At 34.8% G+C, this 17,404-nt stretch overlaps 1 protein-coding gene across 1 annotated transcript in view; it reads right to left on the reverse strand.

Annotated features, from left to right (window-relative positions):
• Nucleotides 1–670: 670 nt before the first annotated feature.
• Nucleotides 671–17,404, reverse strand: part of N4BP2L2 (NEDD4 binding protein 2-like 2) — a 22,309-nt gene continuing 5,575 nt past the window's right edge. Inside the window, exons 2-5 of the mRNA XM_009586007.1 lie at nt 11,691–11,815; nt 6,463–6,551; nt 6,032–6,108; nt 671–1,314 (exon numbers count right to left, since the gene is read on the reverse strand). Of these exons, the coding sequence (XP_009584302.1) occupies nt 1,116–1,314; nt 6,032–6,108; nt 6,463–6,551; nt 11,691–11,815 (490 nt within the window). The 3' untranslated portion in view covers nt 671–1,115. The remainder of the gene's footprint in view (nt 1,315–6,031; nt 6,109–6,462; nt 6,552–11,690; nt 11,816–17,404) is intronic.

Raw genomic sequence — 17,404 nt, forward strand, 5'->3', positions numbered from 1 at the left:
GAAAATAATAAACACTGTTGCATTGAACTAGTAAAACAACACTGAAGACAAATATATTTTATTAATACAGCAAGCTGTTAGAAAGCAAGCAGAGTGAACACTTACAAATCCATGATTTTTTAAGAGAAAAAGGGCAGTAAATTAGTCAATCTCCATGCTGGCTCATTCTTTGTTATGTGCTAAACAGACTACATTGGCTGTGCCAAAATTAGGAATGCAACATGGTTTTACAGAATTATATCCACTATTTATATTGAATTGATGCATCCCAACTGTAGACTGGGACTTGACAGCCTATTGCTTTAATACTTCATTTTTATTGTAAATGAAATAAATTGACTTAGAAAGACAGAGCTGTGAAATTTGGGGGTTTTAGTGATAAAATTTAGCTTTTTTTCGTCAGCACAAAAAAGTTGGTGGTGTGCAGGCACCATCATAGTTGATATATTACCACTGAGAAAAAACAAACAAACAAAAAAACTAACTCAGGTTGCACAGTTTAAGGCTGGTGAATACTGTATTGGCAGAATGTTGCTCCAGGTGCCAAGATGAGCTTCTGAGACAAAAAAAACCAACCACCACAACTGAAACCAGAAAATACATGCCAAAATTTTGCCAATTGGCAATACATGCCAAATAGAACAAAAGGACAATTCAGGACATAATTGTTTTAAAAAAAATCTCCTAAAAGATAAGACGACTAAATGACAATCACTAAAATTGGTTATTACATAAATAACCTCTTCTTCTGGGGCTTTAATTCTCTTTTAAAATATATCTAATATGACCTCTTCTTTAAAAAAAACTGCTCAACAGTTACTTGATATATGACAACATCATTGTCTTAGGTTTATGAAGGAAGACTCTGCTATATGTCATACTATATTAAATATTTTACTAAAATCAAAGTTATTACAACTGTAATAAATATAGCTTTAAAAAACATTTAATGTACAATTTTATTTACACGCAAGTCCATTAAAGGAACAACCTCCAGAAGAAAATGGTCTTGAAATGGGCCTATTTAAAACACAGAAGATCCACTACTTTATTGGAGGCGATGATGTGTTTTAGAAGGGCAAGAAACAGATTTTTATTAACTGACTGCAACTGTGTTATCGGCTACTGGAAATACTGAAAGAATTCCATGAGTCTGTATTGCCTCCCCACCTATGTCTTCGCTGCAGAGGTGGCCTTTGAGTGTTTTTGTGGGGAGGTACCACTGAATTCATGACAATAGGTATGGATATTTGATATTCATATCGTTCCAACATCTGAGCAATCTTCTCACGAGTGACCCCATGCTTATTCCTCCTACAAAAATAAAAATTTAAATAAATTGTCTTGTATGTTTATATGTTTACAGTCTTTAAGAAAAAGAAAAAAGCCTCTAACTTAACAATTTTTCTTCTTGCTTTTCATATTTGAAATTTCATTTTTATTACACTGTATCCTCATTCTCTCAGTATTCAACTTGTGTTAAGGTTTATTTTAACAATTCACCACTGCATATATTAAATAACAGAAAACAATACAGTCATTCTTCTTCATACAGAATTGTGATGTACTCATCAGGACTATGTACCTAAATAACCCTAGAAGGACTTTGCTTTCTATTTATTAATCAGATTTTACACAGTACACTAGCTAATGAGTAGAGGGATAAGTAATATTATAGATTACTACTTATGACAGCAATGTTCAAACTATCATAAAAAAATGAAACTACATGGTTTCAAGACTTAGTGACAGAATATTTCCTCATCAATAAATCTCTATGTAAAATAAGGAGCAATTTTAGTTTTGAACCAGAACAGCATGCTCATGATACCTTTATGTACTAGCTCTTACTGATACTTGCTGTAAATTTAGAAATGTACCAAAACACATATAAGGGAAGAGAGGCCAAAAGTGTTGTCCTATTCTTGCAGTGTTTAGTGAACAGCTACTTTCAGTGAGAACTTGGCCTATGAAGAACCTGAGACATTAGACATTACATTAGAATGTATCTATCTCCTTAGTATCTATGGAATAGGATTTTAAAATCCATGTTAGCAGAAAATTTCGGTATCTGCCAAAAAGAAAACCATGGCTTATGCACAAACTGAATGTCAGAGAATTGCCAGCACTGTAATAGAACTGAATCTAAAAGAACAGATATAAAACATAAACAAAATGTTTCCATAGTGTATACAAGCACTTATCATAACTCAATATATTCTTATTGAATTCTTATTCTTATTCAAGAAACCTTGTCCAAGTTGAATTATTTCCAATAGGGAATATACCAATAGGGAATATATGCCTGGGTCTTTGTGCATACTGCCAGGGACAGAAGAGGCATGGGCCTCCTTACCAACTTGCTCAGTTCTGTAGAAGAGAAATCAATACTGGGAACAAACAGGCTATACTGGAAAGAGGATACTCTATACAGAAATATTTTCAAAGACTGATTTCCTTCCGCCCCCCACGCCCCCCGGAGTTTGTGCATATTATTACAAAAAAGAAGTATGTATGAAGTTGATGAGGGTTCAAAGCATACTGCAGGTAGCACACTAGTTTCACACTCAGAATGGAAGAAGAATTGGTGATCTCAGAAGTATTCAGAATTATGCTGCCTCCTTAAGGTGTATTTTATCAGCTTGCTTTCTGGGAAGAAAAGGCTTGAGTAGAGTACTTCTCTCATAGACTTTCTTCCCTGAGAGAACGTCAGAAGCTAAAGTGATCATCACAAGCGGCTCATTGTTTAAATGCTACCAATTTCTACATTGTGCTAAAGAAGTCCATGAGCAGCAGCATGTTGAACTTATTAGTTAACAAATCTTAACAGGTTTGATTTTATTCATGAATATGAACAAGGTTAATGGTAGAGAAAAAAGCCAATCCCCTAGAAATATGGGGATTCTATAAAGCACTTAACTCTCATGACAGAAAAAAACACGAGAAGAGGAAGTCTCAGTCCTTTTATGCCAAATGGTGGAGGCACGAAGTTATTCAATACTTTCTGTATCTTAGTAATCCTAGAAAAAGACTACAGCTCAAGTGCTCTGGGCATAAAGTGCACACTCATCCACAGTTGAATGGACTTGTGTATAATCACTTCATAAATGAGCAAGTACTTTTCCTTAAAGAACAAGGCAGGATAATAAAATCACCAACAGCAAAATCGTATCAAGCATAGAAATTAATTTTAAAAAGGAAGCAAATCTGCTGATAGTGTCATTTAATACTGGGATCTCCTCTTCAGGCATGTCTTCAATCATCCTTTGGCGGCTTGGCTATGCTGAAAGAGCATAAAGCCATCTATCCTTAACCAATACAGACGTACAAAAGCTCCTAATAGATAGTTATGCTTTGGAAGCTGGTTTTGCTTGGAGGAAAACACAATCTATTGATAAAAGCGAAGTTCTGTCGCTATTAAATGCTTCTACACCAGAAGAATCTTACATACCAATATACTGGCAAAGTAATTCTACATAGACATGATTACTTATAAGACTAAGCACAAGTTTAATGAAGTCAATACCAAATTGCAGTTTTATGATCATACTGAAGGAAAAATCATTATATTAAACACGTTTTCACTTCTGTGTGAAGTTACACAGCTGGTAACTTCTTTTAATTTAAAACAACATCCACCCCAAAATACATATTATACAGAGGATACCTGTTATTCCCCAAAAGCTTGAATCAAATGTATACTTTTTCAAAAAAAAGTTCTAGTTCCCAACTGACCAGCTACTCCGAAAGCATACAAACATGACAGAGGGTAATTTTTTCATCCAACACTGATGAAACACTTAAAAAAAGAAAATAATAATAATAAAAAAATTCTCTCTCTTCTACCAGTGATTTTGCCACTCGTTTGTTCTCTCACCTGCAGTTTTCAAGATTTCCTAAAAATGGTACAACGTACAAAATCCTTTATATAAAGATCTAAATGCTACGCAAGAAGTCTTGAGCACTTCCGCAAGACATATGTCTGTGGAGTCAAGATGTTTTCACAAAAGTTATGTGCACAAAACTAAACTAAAAGCAAAATCATTCATGAGGGTCTCTGAAGATAATTTGTACCTCATAGGCACACTGGAAGAAAAAGACACTGACACCTATTCCACACTAAAACATCCGTCACGTTCTTGACATCAAGAATTCACCCAGTGTTGACCTAGAAAGCCTTTTCACAGATTTCTCAAACACACTAAGTGGTGACAGAAACAACCCTATAAAAATAGTATCTGGAAATGCATCTGACTTCTAGAATATCGACATATTATACCACTTGATAAAAGTTACTAACAATCTAGACAGCACCGCTAAAAACAAATAAATGAGGAGCATGTATCCAAAACATAAGAAAAGTCTTTTGCTAATTAAAGCAGGAGGTAGTGTATTTTTTATTCCAACTACCAGAAACAAAGAGTCTTAAGTGATCCTGTTTAGAAGGGAATTAGAATGTACGACTCCAGACAACTAATAAAATTACTCAAATTTATTATTAGCATAGTATTTGCCCAGATACTGCACAAAATGTTGAGATCAAAATTCATAAGGGGAATCCTAAAACTACAATAACATCTCTATTATCTATTTCCCAAACACACAAATATAGAGGGGAAAAAAACCCCCCAACCTTAAAAATTGAGCCCTCTCCCCAAGCAATTGAAAACCAAAATGAAACCTCATATCACCACCATTCCTAAACTCTCAAAAAATAAAGTTTCTAGACAATGGGTCTCTATTCAAATATTTAAAGCAACTGGAGCTGCTAAAACCTTTCTAGGAAGCTTCTAAGAACTGGTAGCAGCACTTCACAGTTCAAGGGTTTTCCTTTGGTTTTGGTAAAGATATAAACTTTACTCCTGCAATTAATGACTGGACAACAAAATTCAACAGTAACCACACTTCACATCTGTTTATCCTGTTACCTGTTAAGGTATGAATTTTCCTGGAAAATGAGTCAGTCTCATGTAATGGAAATCTCACACTGAACATCTTAGAAATGTGTGATTACTAAGACAGCTTCCTAACTTGGCCGTGCTGCACCCCAAACTAGAAAAACATTAGAATTCATCCTACAGAGAGAGGACTCCATCTCTAAAAATAAGTTAGTGGTAGCATAGGAGCAAAAGGGGACAACTTTAAAAGATTTAGAAACACAATAAAGCCCAAGTCAGTAATGTAAGTATTATACACACATACTTTGTGCATTGTAGGGGCTACTTTACAAAGCTGAAACAATTTTAAGACAAGTCAGTTGGAAGCATATAAAATGACAATCAGTGAGAGAACTCTTTGTGATCAACCATGAAAATATTAAATTACATTTCAAACAATGAAATATCCCTAAGTTCGTTTGATACCTCACAGATTCCTAAAGCAGATACATCTGAGACAAAAGAGATGTTAATCAGTAAGCAGCTTTCCAGGCATTCTCACAACCCAGAAGTCCAATGACCTATGTCCAACAGCAGTCTAAGTCAGATCCTCTGAAGACTGGGGACAATTTCACAAAATCTTGCAATAGAATAATCTAAAATATGAGCTGTCTTTTTAACCTTTACTGATTAGTAATGGACTGTTGTTCTTTGACACTGAGACATCTATAAAAGTAGACAAAACAAAGCATTTATATTGATGCACTCCTTGCAAAATGCATAATTTCTTTTTGTCTTCTACCTATTTCTTGCCAACAACTTTCTCAGAATAATTATTCATTATAATAGCAGTGATTCTTGCAGGGGTCAATCATTTTTCTACTCATGTCCAACAAAATTTTGATATTGACTTTTTGGGCCAACACGACAGGACCTCTATTTATTTGCCTGTTTGTTTATCCGTAACACTTCCATTTAAAGGCATATCTCAAATGCCTATTTAATTAAAATACATTTTATAATAGTAGTTAAGTATTTAAAAAAATAAGATACTGAATAAAATATAACGTACTACATATATATTCATGTGTGCATATTTATGTGTCTATCATCTCTATATACAAGTACAATGATTTCTGTAATATAAACCTTACTTTTCTAATTCTTCAGGATCAAACTTCCACCAAGTATCTGGCTCATGGAACTCCACTTTATATCCCTTTTCTAGGGCCTGCAGCAAGCAAAGAAAAATGTGTGATATGTGTATCATTATTACATAAAATGTAACAAAAAGTTTATAGACCAATATAATAAACAGATGTAGTTAACTGCAGTGGTAGCATGCTGAATTTCACTTACCCCCAACCCATCTTAGCTTTCATTCCAGGCTAAGCAGATTAGATCAAGTCAATCCTTAAATTGGTCTGAACTATTACCATACCAATTACTGATCGTATCAATAAGCAGTCTCTTTTTAGAAACTCAAGTAAGGAAAATGTTTCTGGACTAAACAGACCAACTTATCACATGTGAAGGTAAGTTTGAAAACTTGTAACAGATGATATAATCACACAACAAAACCTACCACTTCCACATATGGCTTCATTTCCCAGGCTTGAGTATTAGTGTTGTCTATTATAACTGGAGATTTTCCCTGCTCCATTGCTTGCTTTGCTGCAATGAAAAATAGTGCAAGTTAATAAACAACCATGTAACTCAAATAAAATGACAAATGTAAATAAACTGTTCCAGATGTTTTTTGCACTAATCTAGTCTGACTAAAACACACTGTTCTAAGAAAAGGAATAAAAGCACTGAAAGGTAGAGACAGGAATGGAAAGAAGTAAAAGCAAGAAGGTAAGAAAAATTAAGTGACAGGCACAAAAAAGAGGTGGTGGTGAATTGACGCAAAGGGGTAAATGGGAAGTGTAGAAGTCAAAGCAACACAACAGAACTGCTCAAAGTCTGTGGCCTGCTGAGTATAGAGACCCTGGCATGAAACCGTATCCTGGTTCCAGCTTTACCAGCCCTGCCAGATAACACATGATGCATTCATAACTGAGATCTGTGGTTAGGTATTGCAGTTCTTCTCCAACAAAATGCTAAGACATAGGTGACCTTTACAGAAAGACAGCACATATCTGAAATATTTCTGAGATCCATTAAAAAAAAATTACAACCATGCTGTCTCTGCTTGAACAATGTTTGAACTCACTGGCCAATTTCTACCAAATCCAAAAGAGGGCAGAAGCTTCAGGAATAATAAGCTGCTTCCGAGTTCTATAGAACAGCAACTGGTAAGAAGGCACATCCGTACTAGCATCTTTATTGACAGAAGCATCCTACAGATTACAGTGCAGAACTGAGATTGGTTGGAGGAGTTTAAAGGACAAAACATGCAAATCTGTTGGCTACCTGAGATTCATCAGCTCCACAGCACAGAAAACATTTTAACATTACCCTGATGCCTAAAATGGTATTGCTTCATAAGCCCAAGATTGCTTTTTAGATGCTTATAAATCAATTAAGCATCTATCTTATGCCTAAACCTAACTTTGATCTTGAGATCAGGCATTCTTCTAAATCCCTTATACAGTTAGTCCAGAAAGCATTCTCAGAGGACTCCTAACTCACATTACTAGGATTTGTCCCTGAGAAAAACAACATTGCACAACCACTTTTCTTGAGCACATCTAGAGAGCATGATTATGACGTTCAGCTTCTACATAATGCTACGCGGGAGACTGAACCAAGGAAGTGAAAAACTCAAGTTCTATACCCTTATCAGCTTGATATCCACCTCCATTTTATATAAACCGGGACAACAGTTAAGCTATTCTTACCAGAAGTTCAGAAGGAACTCCTGCAGAGGACAGTACCTAGAGAGGTTACTTGAGTATCCCACTTTTGGGACAAATGGGCGACCTTAATTTTCATTGTTTTAACTTCCTTCACCTTTTTATTTTGAAAGCAAGACCTCTACCATTCTTTGCAGAAAGGGACACAACTTTTACATCTTTAGAAAGGAACTACTTTGTGCATGAATCAGTAAATGAGGTTCTTTTTGCAGCCTGAAACTAAGCCAGATGGAGAAGCAGATTTCCAACTTGTGATTGAGTATCAGATTCATGAAGAAAATTCCTCAACTCCTCCTACAACTACTCTAAAGCATCTTACAATTGAAAGTAAGGCTTTTATAAAATCTATTCCTCAGCTTCTTTGTGCCTAAGTTAATCATTAAAAACATAACAATAATTCTTTCTCTATTTTACAGAAGCATTGTGAAGATGAATTCCATTAAAAAAAAAGCTCTGATGCTACACATTGAAGTCAAGAAAAAAATATTTTTTTCAGTTAATTCTAAGCAGTACTAGCAACGTGAGCCACAAACACATCAAGAACGTCACATTTCAAAATTCTTGCAGGAAAAGAGCAAGGATTCAGTCCTCCTTTTAAAAGATACAGAAAGGGTGCAAAAGCAAAAAAAAAAAAAAAGCATTATTGTTGCAAAGCAAAACTCTGAACCTTAGGAAATACCTGAATTAAGGCTGCGTGTGTACTAATTATAGGGCATATGTATTACCATACTGTCCTTAAACATGCGTTTGTGCACTACTTCCTCCCAAACACTCCTACCTCTTTCAGCACATATGATGGACTTGTTCTGTAGTTGAATCGGGGGTATGAATCAGATCATCAGCATGACCCAAGCATTCCTCTTTTTTTTTTTTTTTTTTTGAAGTAATTGTGAGATAAATAATGAGTAAGTCAGGATGACTGCAAAGGGAGAAGGATCATCTTTCAGTGAATGTTCTTGAACATCATCACAACTCTTTCCAAGTGGCCACTACTTTGCATGATCTTCATTTTCTGGCTGCCCAATTTCAAAAGTTACAGGTCTCATTTACAGAAGTGATATGAATTCATCTGAATATGAAGACAGTGAAAATTTATTCTGAATATATGAAATTTAATTACTACTACATACCCTGAAGAAAATATCTAAATTGCTAAGTTTGGCATCCAAAAAACAAAGATGTTTTTAGCAACTGTGCCTTAGCTTGCCAATGAAAAATTCAGAATATAATACCACTAGTGCTCACAGGAAAGTTAAGATGATGAACTAGATGAAAGAACTGAAATATCTGAAGCTCAAAATACTAAAATAACACTCATACAAAAAAGTTTTCAGAAGAATTAATAATGTTCCATTAAATAAAGTTAAAATAGTATGCATGAAATGAAAAGCAAGATCCACAATGAGTGCGAGGATTAAAAAAATACATCTGTTGAATACCTGCCCATTTAGCGAACACTGCTCAATCTGTACACTGAATGAAGCAGGGATCTGAAGGAAGAAAAACCCTAAGCTACTGGAGAGAACTAGGGATTTATCTTGATGGAAAACAATCCATAAAATGGGAAGATATTAAATGAACAGGCTGGGAAGTAACTTTGTAGATGGAAGGGAGGAAAAAAGCGAAGATAAAATATGTTCCAACAGAGCACTAAGAATCGATGGTATCATGCTGGCTTCATTAACCTGGCACAAATGATCTTTCTGAAACCCGAATCCAGAAAAGAAAAGAGGTAGGCTGACAGAAAAAAGGGAAAAATCCTGAAATATGTGTTTCAAAAAAGACTCATAAAGATAGCACGAGAATAGCCAATTTTGTAATGAAGGTAATGGGACCATCATTAATTTACAAAAGCTTGTGAAGAAAGATTGTATTATAGCTACAACCCACTTATATATTCTACCATTTTGTTTTAACTACGGATCTAAGTGCTAAGTGTGCTGATGTAATAATACCTTAAAGTTTTGTTAAAAGTAAAAAAGTTACTAATTAATTAATTTTATTAGTCACTGTCAAAACCAAACCAAACCAAAGTTTAAAAAGCAGATAAACCCCAACTCCACCTGTCAAGTCAACAATGTTAAAAACACATCAAAGGCAGCCAAAAGTTCCAGCAGAAGTGGCAGGATGAACTAAAATAGGAGACACTTAGCAAAGCCACAAAAGTGAACTTAAAGGGCCTAAAACCCTGTAAGAGTGACACTGATTTCACCATTAAAGTTGCAGTGGCAAATTAATTCTAGTATTTCCTAATATTTGTGCACTTGACCTTACAACATTCGCATTAAATGTGTATGTGTTTTAGTATCAAGGGTATGTAATTCACTGTCTTATAAACATTTGAGAGTTTGAAATTCTGTTCATTTAAAATAAATTAATTTTTTTCCCTAACGGATCTAACTTGTAACTATTTTTTTCTCATACTTACTATATTATAGATTCACTCCTTCCCCAAAAATGGGGATAATTTTAACAGAATAATTTTCTCATTTGTGAAGAAAGTGAATTTTTGCCTTCTTCATAATTCTGACATGAGGATTATAAAGCTTTAGCTAAATATGTTGTCATACGAATATTAGGAAATATATAAATAAATTATGCAGCTGATATAATCTATCCGAAACTTTAACGAAGACCTACTCATCAGACAAGAATCCCAACTATCAGGATTACCATTCCCCTGATGTTCTCATTTCACGTATTTCGAAGATCCACACACAAATGAAATCAAGAGCTTCTGAAGTACTTAAAGTCAGAAAGCTCTATCTAGTCAAAGCAGGAGGTAAGAATTGAGTATAACTTCAATCCAAAGCTATTCTGGCAAATGTTTCGCAGTGGGGGTGTTCTATACAACACGGCACAGCTGTTCTTGTTCTTGCTACCAAAATCACTGAATTACTGTTCTGATTATCAAAAACACTGTGTAACTAAGTGATACAGAACTAGAGAGATCTTAAGGTCTAGTCAGAAACAGCCAGAAGCCATTATCAAGTGAGAATTGTTTGGTGGTCTCACAATTGTGAAGTGTTGAGCCCTCTCATCCATAAACTACCACCTTATCAACTCTTCTGCTCCTTAGGCTCCTAACTGGGAACTTCATTCAAAGTATTTATTATTGCTGCACTCCAACCTCAAAAGTACTCTTCATAATAGATATTCTAATGATTGCTCTAAAAAATTCCTTCACTGTTCACACAGAAATGTTCCCCGATGTATGATAAATTTTGCATTAGGGTGAGGAGGGGAGGAAAGGGGAGAATATTTTTTTTTCCTTGGCCCTCTGCATCTTTTGATGCAAAGAAGTAGTCCTCTAGACAGGAAGGAATCTTCTGCTTGAGACACTGCAGCAGAGAGAGTAGTCTGCATGCACAGGCAATGGAGTTGTTCAGTTTGTCCACTCCTTGGATCAGACCAAACAGATAATGAGATTCTTAGAAGAGCAAGAATCTGTCTGCTACCCTTCTTACCCCAGGTATCTACTTCCTTACCAATCAAACCCAACCTTTGGACACTGCTAGGTATTAAGAAGGATGACTTATTAAAGCTGTTAATCTACACAAGTGAACTAAAATCTTTCTCAGAAAAACTCTTCCATAAATTTTGGATGAAGCTCAGATCAGGAAAGATACTGGAAAAAATAGGATACTCTGCTGTTGCCAGCATTAAAAAGGTTCAATTCTGCCATCAAGATAATAGTATCAGCAGGTCATAGCACAAAGAAGAGAGATTTTCTATTTTTAACTCTGAACCTTCCATAAGTTCAAAATTTAATGTGTATATATACATTAATTAAAATATAAAGAATACTTTAAATATATACTTCTATATACCCTATACTAAAATATAAACATACACTCCTTTTAACATAGACTATTAACTCACACGCACATTATGCTATACTTCTATTTTCTAAATATAAACATAATTTAATACGATTCCTCTTATGCATTCAAACCTCTCTTCTGGTTCCAGTCATGGGCATCACCAAGCTGAGCAGCATTATATGCATATCCATCTTGTTGACGAAAATAATCATCGGTGCTGAATACAATGCCATCACGACTTTGACCAAGCAAAATACTGTTAAAAAAAGGAAAATGCAAAAATATTTTAACTTTTATTTTTCAGATAGAAAAAAAAAGACACAGGAAAAAAAAATAGCTTAAATAAATGTAACTGTGCCCTATTTCTGAACTTCTTGCAAACTTCGAACAGGTTTATAAAAGTACACTCATATGTATTACCAATAATTCTAATGCAAATTAAAGCAATATATTTTCTCCCTTCTACTATTTCTGTATTTGTTGTTTCTTCTCCTCCACCCCCAAGAGATGTTTGTACCCATCTAAGTTATGGTTATATTGCAGTAAGTTCTAAGTACCTCATAGTAATTAATGTATTTACTAACATTTTCCATATCAATTCTCATTTGGAATTACCTCTGGAAACCAAACCGATCATGAGGAATCTGGATGCAGCTGAGAAATGAACTGGATGTTCAAATCCTTTTTGAGCACCTTAAACTCTCAACATGACCTCTTCTGACCTTTGCCCATGCTGCTTGCACGTCCAATGTGGGTCGAACAGGAACGAACAGTAAAGAAAACTACTAATGTTTACAGCAATTTGCCTATTTTCAGGAAAAAATAAAAGATCACAATAAACTTTCAAGATTGTCCTAACGAAAGGCAGGATTACAGAAGAGTGTCCATATTCCTTCAAGATTCTATACTCTTCTATTCCAGTTCTATGTCTTCTCCCCCAATCCTGGCGAGACAGTCTTACTTGCCTCTATTTTCTCACCAACGCTGGCACTCACTGGATCAATAAGCCACTGGAATTCATGCTCAAAAGAAAGCAATCATTTTCTCCTTTTTTTTTTTTTTTTCCTGGGTTACTTTTCTGAAGCTTTAGTAGTTGAGCCTATTTAAGAAAAGGCCCCCAAAGGTGATACATTAAAAGTGGCTAACCATCAATGAAGATCTCCCCTGGTTGAGTAGCAGTAAGCTGCTTACATGGGTTACCACGTCTTGTGGAACTGTAGTTCCAGCCTAACAGATGACAAGAAATTTAAGATAGGATTCTTTCATATCTCAGTTTCTATCAGGGAATTATATTGTTTTTCCCCTATCATTCATACTTTAGTGCTAATAGGGTGATAGGAAAGCCATGCATTTTACTATTCCTGCATGTATTACTTCAAATCAGGAGAAAAACAATCACTTCTCGAATCACTTAAACCACTTGATTAGAGTGTTTTAGCTTGGTTTCCTAAGGCAATGCCATTCCATGGTGACTTCTGGACATATAGACCAACTTCAACAAAATCTGACAGAATATTCACTCAAAAATACTATGAATTTTAATGGGGGGAAAACAAACAGACAAACCAAAGCAAAACAAATTTGTAAACAAATGGATAAAATGCAGAGATTCAAATTAGAATCCATAAAAATAAAAAAGAGAAAAAGATTGCAATGCAAATTTCACATTTACCCAGTCTTTTAGGCCTGCCATTTCCAAGCAACATAAATATTTTATTGGCTTGAAGTTTACTTCATTTGTAGGTCAGAATAAGTTGCATTACATTTTGCTTCTTGCACAGCTAACATTAAAGATTACGGGAGAAATTTAAGTATACTTCAGCAAACAACAAAAGACACTGTGGAGGAGCCAATGAGGGTAAAAAGGGGAACTCAGAGAGACACAATTGAAATGCTCACTGTTAACAAATTTATTTTTACTCTATGTTGTAATATTTTATATTACTGATAATACGTTTATTAATTACAGAACTTATTGTAATGGGTGATGTAGGAATACTATAAAAATCCATTAAGCTTTTCTAGAATTCTGTATTTGCATTGTCACAAAATGCCACAGTCAAACCTTCTAGAAGCATCATAGAGCTGACTTTTGGATTGAACTAAAATTCATCCTATATATTGCCCAGGCACGCCAACAAATACCTGTGAGTCAGAGAAACTGATTATAGCAAAGTTACAGGGCATAATTAACTGCTGGTTGATCAATAACATCAGAATCTCTGTCAAATCAAATCCACATTAATCCATCCCAATGAGCAATCCCCATTGTGCCAAATGTAAACTTTATTTTCAGAAAGTCCTTGGAAATTGGGGTTTAAAAGAAAACTTTGTAAAACCGAGACAATAGCACAATTCTGTTTAAAGTCTGATCTACAGAATAAGTGTGATTACAAAACCTCCTTGACTCTTAGTTTTCTACAGTATATTTAAATTTGAAAATAGAAAACAGGCAGTTAGTGCCACAGAGCATTTATAGCCCATTGCAACACTGAGACATCACTGTCCTATGGAAATTTAGGCAACTATTCTGGCTCAGAAATAGGCAATGTACCCAAAGGCTACAAAACCCAAACTGCACTACAGCAAGTGGGATGCACTACTGCTGAGCTGGAACCAAAAAGAACTGGACAAATGCCAAATAATGTAGGGGAACAAATGTATGTTAGTTCTAAGTTACCAAGCTTTCCTCTATATATATCTGCAGGAAGAGTTACTTAAGTTTAATTCCTACACAAGGAATTTGCTATGTTTTGCCACCTGTCACCAACAACAGACCTGTTATGGATCATAGTTTAAAGACTGGGACACTGTATTACATATTAACTTACATTCCTACATATTTATTGTCCCACGACTATGTTGTTGGTTATTTTTGCTTTTAAAATACAGAGATCTGTAACAACAAAATTCAGATTACTGAGGACCAGAAGAAACTACTAATGATGCAACTGTCAAGTCACATGATCAACGCTGCATACAAGCTGTTTTTTCCTTCTTGCTCTTTCTCCCTTTTCCAGAGTATTAAGGTTACCTCAGGATAAATAGCAATGCTATTTCAGAAAGCAGAGCATGATACACCAAAAGTAAAGCCACTTTTTTTGGACATTGTTCAATAATTATTTTTGTTAGAGCCTGTGTCTTTTAATAGGATGTGTATTACACTGGTTTAAGAGAGCACAGAAGGATTCAAAGCCCATTTTTGTTCTAAGTAGATAAAATGGCATCAGTAAGTCATACACCACACACAACAGCATTTTTTCATATCTGTTCCTCTCTTGTATAAACTATTTAACAGGAATTTATATTCATTAAGTTACATGACCATGATTTCAACATGGCCCAATTTTCTCATTTACAGTATGCTACATTTGCCAATTAATAATGCTAGAAAAACTGGATCCATCTTCCACTCTCACTTTTTGTGTGATGAATGTATATATACACATCTTAGAGTAAGGACCATCTGCCTTAATAAAAGAGATAGCAAATAATAACTGGGATTCTTCTACTAGCTGAGTAGATAGGCACACCCCTACAGCTCCTAGGAGCCTGACCATCAGGTTTCTGTAGGAAAATACATGAACTGATTAATCAACACTAATGGGACTAATGGGACATTTATTTTTATTTTTATTTCTAGGAACTGACTCTGTTTGCTCAGTGTTCTGGAGAATAATTCACTTACTCAAATTCTTCTGTTGTATCTTCTAAACATCATTAGTTGTATAATAAATAAACACAATGATAAGGGTTTGGGAATCTTGCAAACCCATCAACGAAGTTTATTCTTGAAATATTTTGTTATTATTCCTTGAAGTTCAGAATACGTCACAATTTCTTTATGAACCTATATAACTGATATAACAGATTTAATACATTAAACTATGTTTGCAAGAATAATCCTAGAACTACAGAATTTGGGAAGGCAAAGTGACTATCAAAGAGGCCAGAGTAACAGAACCCTTACCCTAATACACAACACACAAGCTATCACAAAGTAATGAGTTTATAAACGGAAACTTCAATTATTACATCAATGATCGTAGCCTGTTTATAAATTGTGAATTAAATCATAAAACATAACATTTTAAAAGTCTGACAACTACCTCTTTCAGAATTCATAGCATTTAAACTTGTAAAATTTTAAATACAAACATATTTGTCGACATCATATGGAATAATTCACATATTTCTAACATGTATTTGGAAATAAAATTTATCCTGAGCTCATGAACCAGGAAACAGAAACAACAAAAAGCACATCTATGCAAAGCATCATTACTATCTAAACCCACAAAGAGATGATATTCCACTTTTGAGACATGAAGAAAGAAAAAAAGTAAGATAAATACATTTCTAACAAGAGAGTCAAATTACAGATCAGTCAGCATCAATATGTGCACATGCCTGAAACGAGTAGCAGTATTATCCAACTGCTGTAATCCACCTTTTTCACCCTAAACCTTCCCCGCAATTGAACACCCACCTTTGAACATAGTAGCAAAGTGAAATTAAAGCGGATATAAAAATTAAAACAGCTCACTACTTTTTCCAGACATGCTATCTGATCTAATAGAAGATATTAGCTCGATGTACGAAACTCATCTTGAAACCAAAATGCTCACTCTAACTACTCAGCAAACCGATACACACTTTTTCCTGTGCACGCGTGCATACACACACACACACAAATCCTGCCTTAATTTTTCTTCAAAACTAAAATGGTCCCTCAACCTGAATTCTGGCTAGCCTACTTTGATAGATGATTTTATAATAAAGATGATCTCTTAGAATCTAACAATTCACCTATTTAAAATAGCTAACATATCACAGATGAGGAAAAAAAAAAATCTGTAGCATTACTAATGTAATGTAATGTAATGGCTACGTAAATGCCACTTTAAAAGCATTGCTTGTAACACTGTTTAAAGAAATACATAATTAGAAACAACAGCGCACAACTGTTTCTACATTCTGCTATAAATACTAACTCCAACTCTTCCATTCAGGAGATTGAGCTCTCAAGAAGAATGGCCCCAGATAAAGATGACTGTCTTTATATACTCATGACAATGGATTTAATTCAAAATGTATTTCTTAAATGACCAACGTTTGATCTTTCAACCTCATTAAGCTCCTTTTTACTCAAATTAACATTCAGATATTTATGAAGGAATGAAAAATTGCAATTGCTGCCAACTTCAGTAGCAAAATATCCTAAAAATCCAAGTCTGTTTTCTTGTAACTTTTTCCAGCATTATAAGATCACATTATCATCTACTTCTAATTGTAGCAGACTTCTGTTACTTGGGCTAAAGATATCATTGCTGGGTATCTGTCTGGCCAAATTGCTTTAGAAAATTTTTAACTAAACGGTCAATCACTTCCAAAACCAAGGAAGAAATACAGCATTTTTATCATGTCTCATTATTTCAAGCTTTTCTCTGAGAAGCTTTGGATTGAGGAAGTGAAATCTGGCCAAGTACATGCGTTTGCTTTTCCTGCAAAAATTTTTTGTAAACCTGACTAAGCTGTAGGACTTTAAAATGTCATGTGCACAGAAAATAATAGTACAAGGTACCCAATTTTTGTACAAAGTAGAGCAGAAAATGCAAAGATTCTCACTGCAGTAAGCCCATTCCTGAACACAGCATTCTTATAGTGGCAGGAAGCCGATTCGGTACCAATACTGCATTGTAAGAACATCTTTCTCCCCACACAATCTTAAGAATGGCAAGAGAAGGAACAAAACTGGCCTAAAATAGGAAGGACATGGGAAGCATAGTGGTACAAACACTGCAACTTGATACTGGCAGCAGAGCTAGGAAATAGGGACAAGGGA

Source organism: Fulmarus glacialis, unplaced genomic scaffold (genome assembly GCF_000690835.1).
Source record: "Fulmarus glacialis isolate BGI_N327 unplaced genomic scaffold, ASM69083v1 scaffold16749, whole genome shotgun sequence".
Classification (NCBI taxonomy): domain Eukaryota; kingdom Metazoa; phylum Chordata; class Aves; order Procellariiformes; family Procellariidae; genus Fulmarus; species Fulmarus glacialis.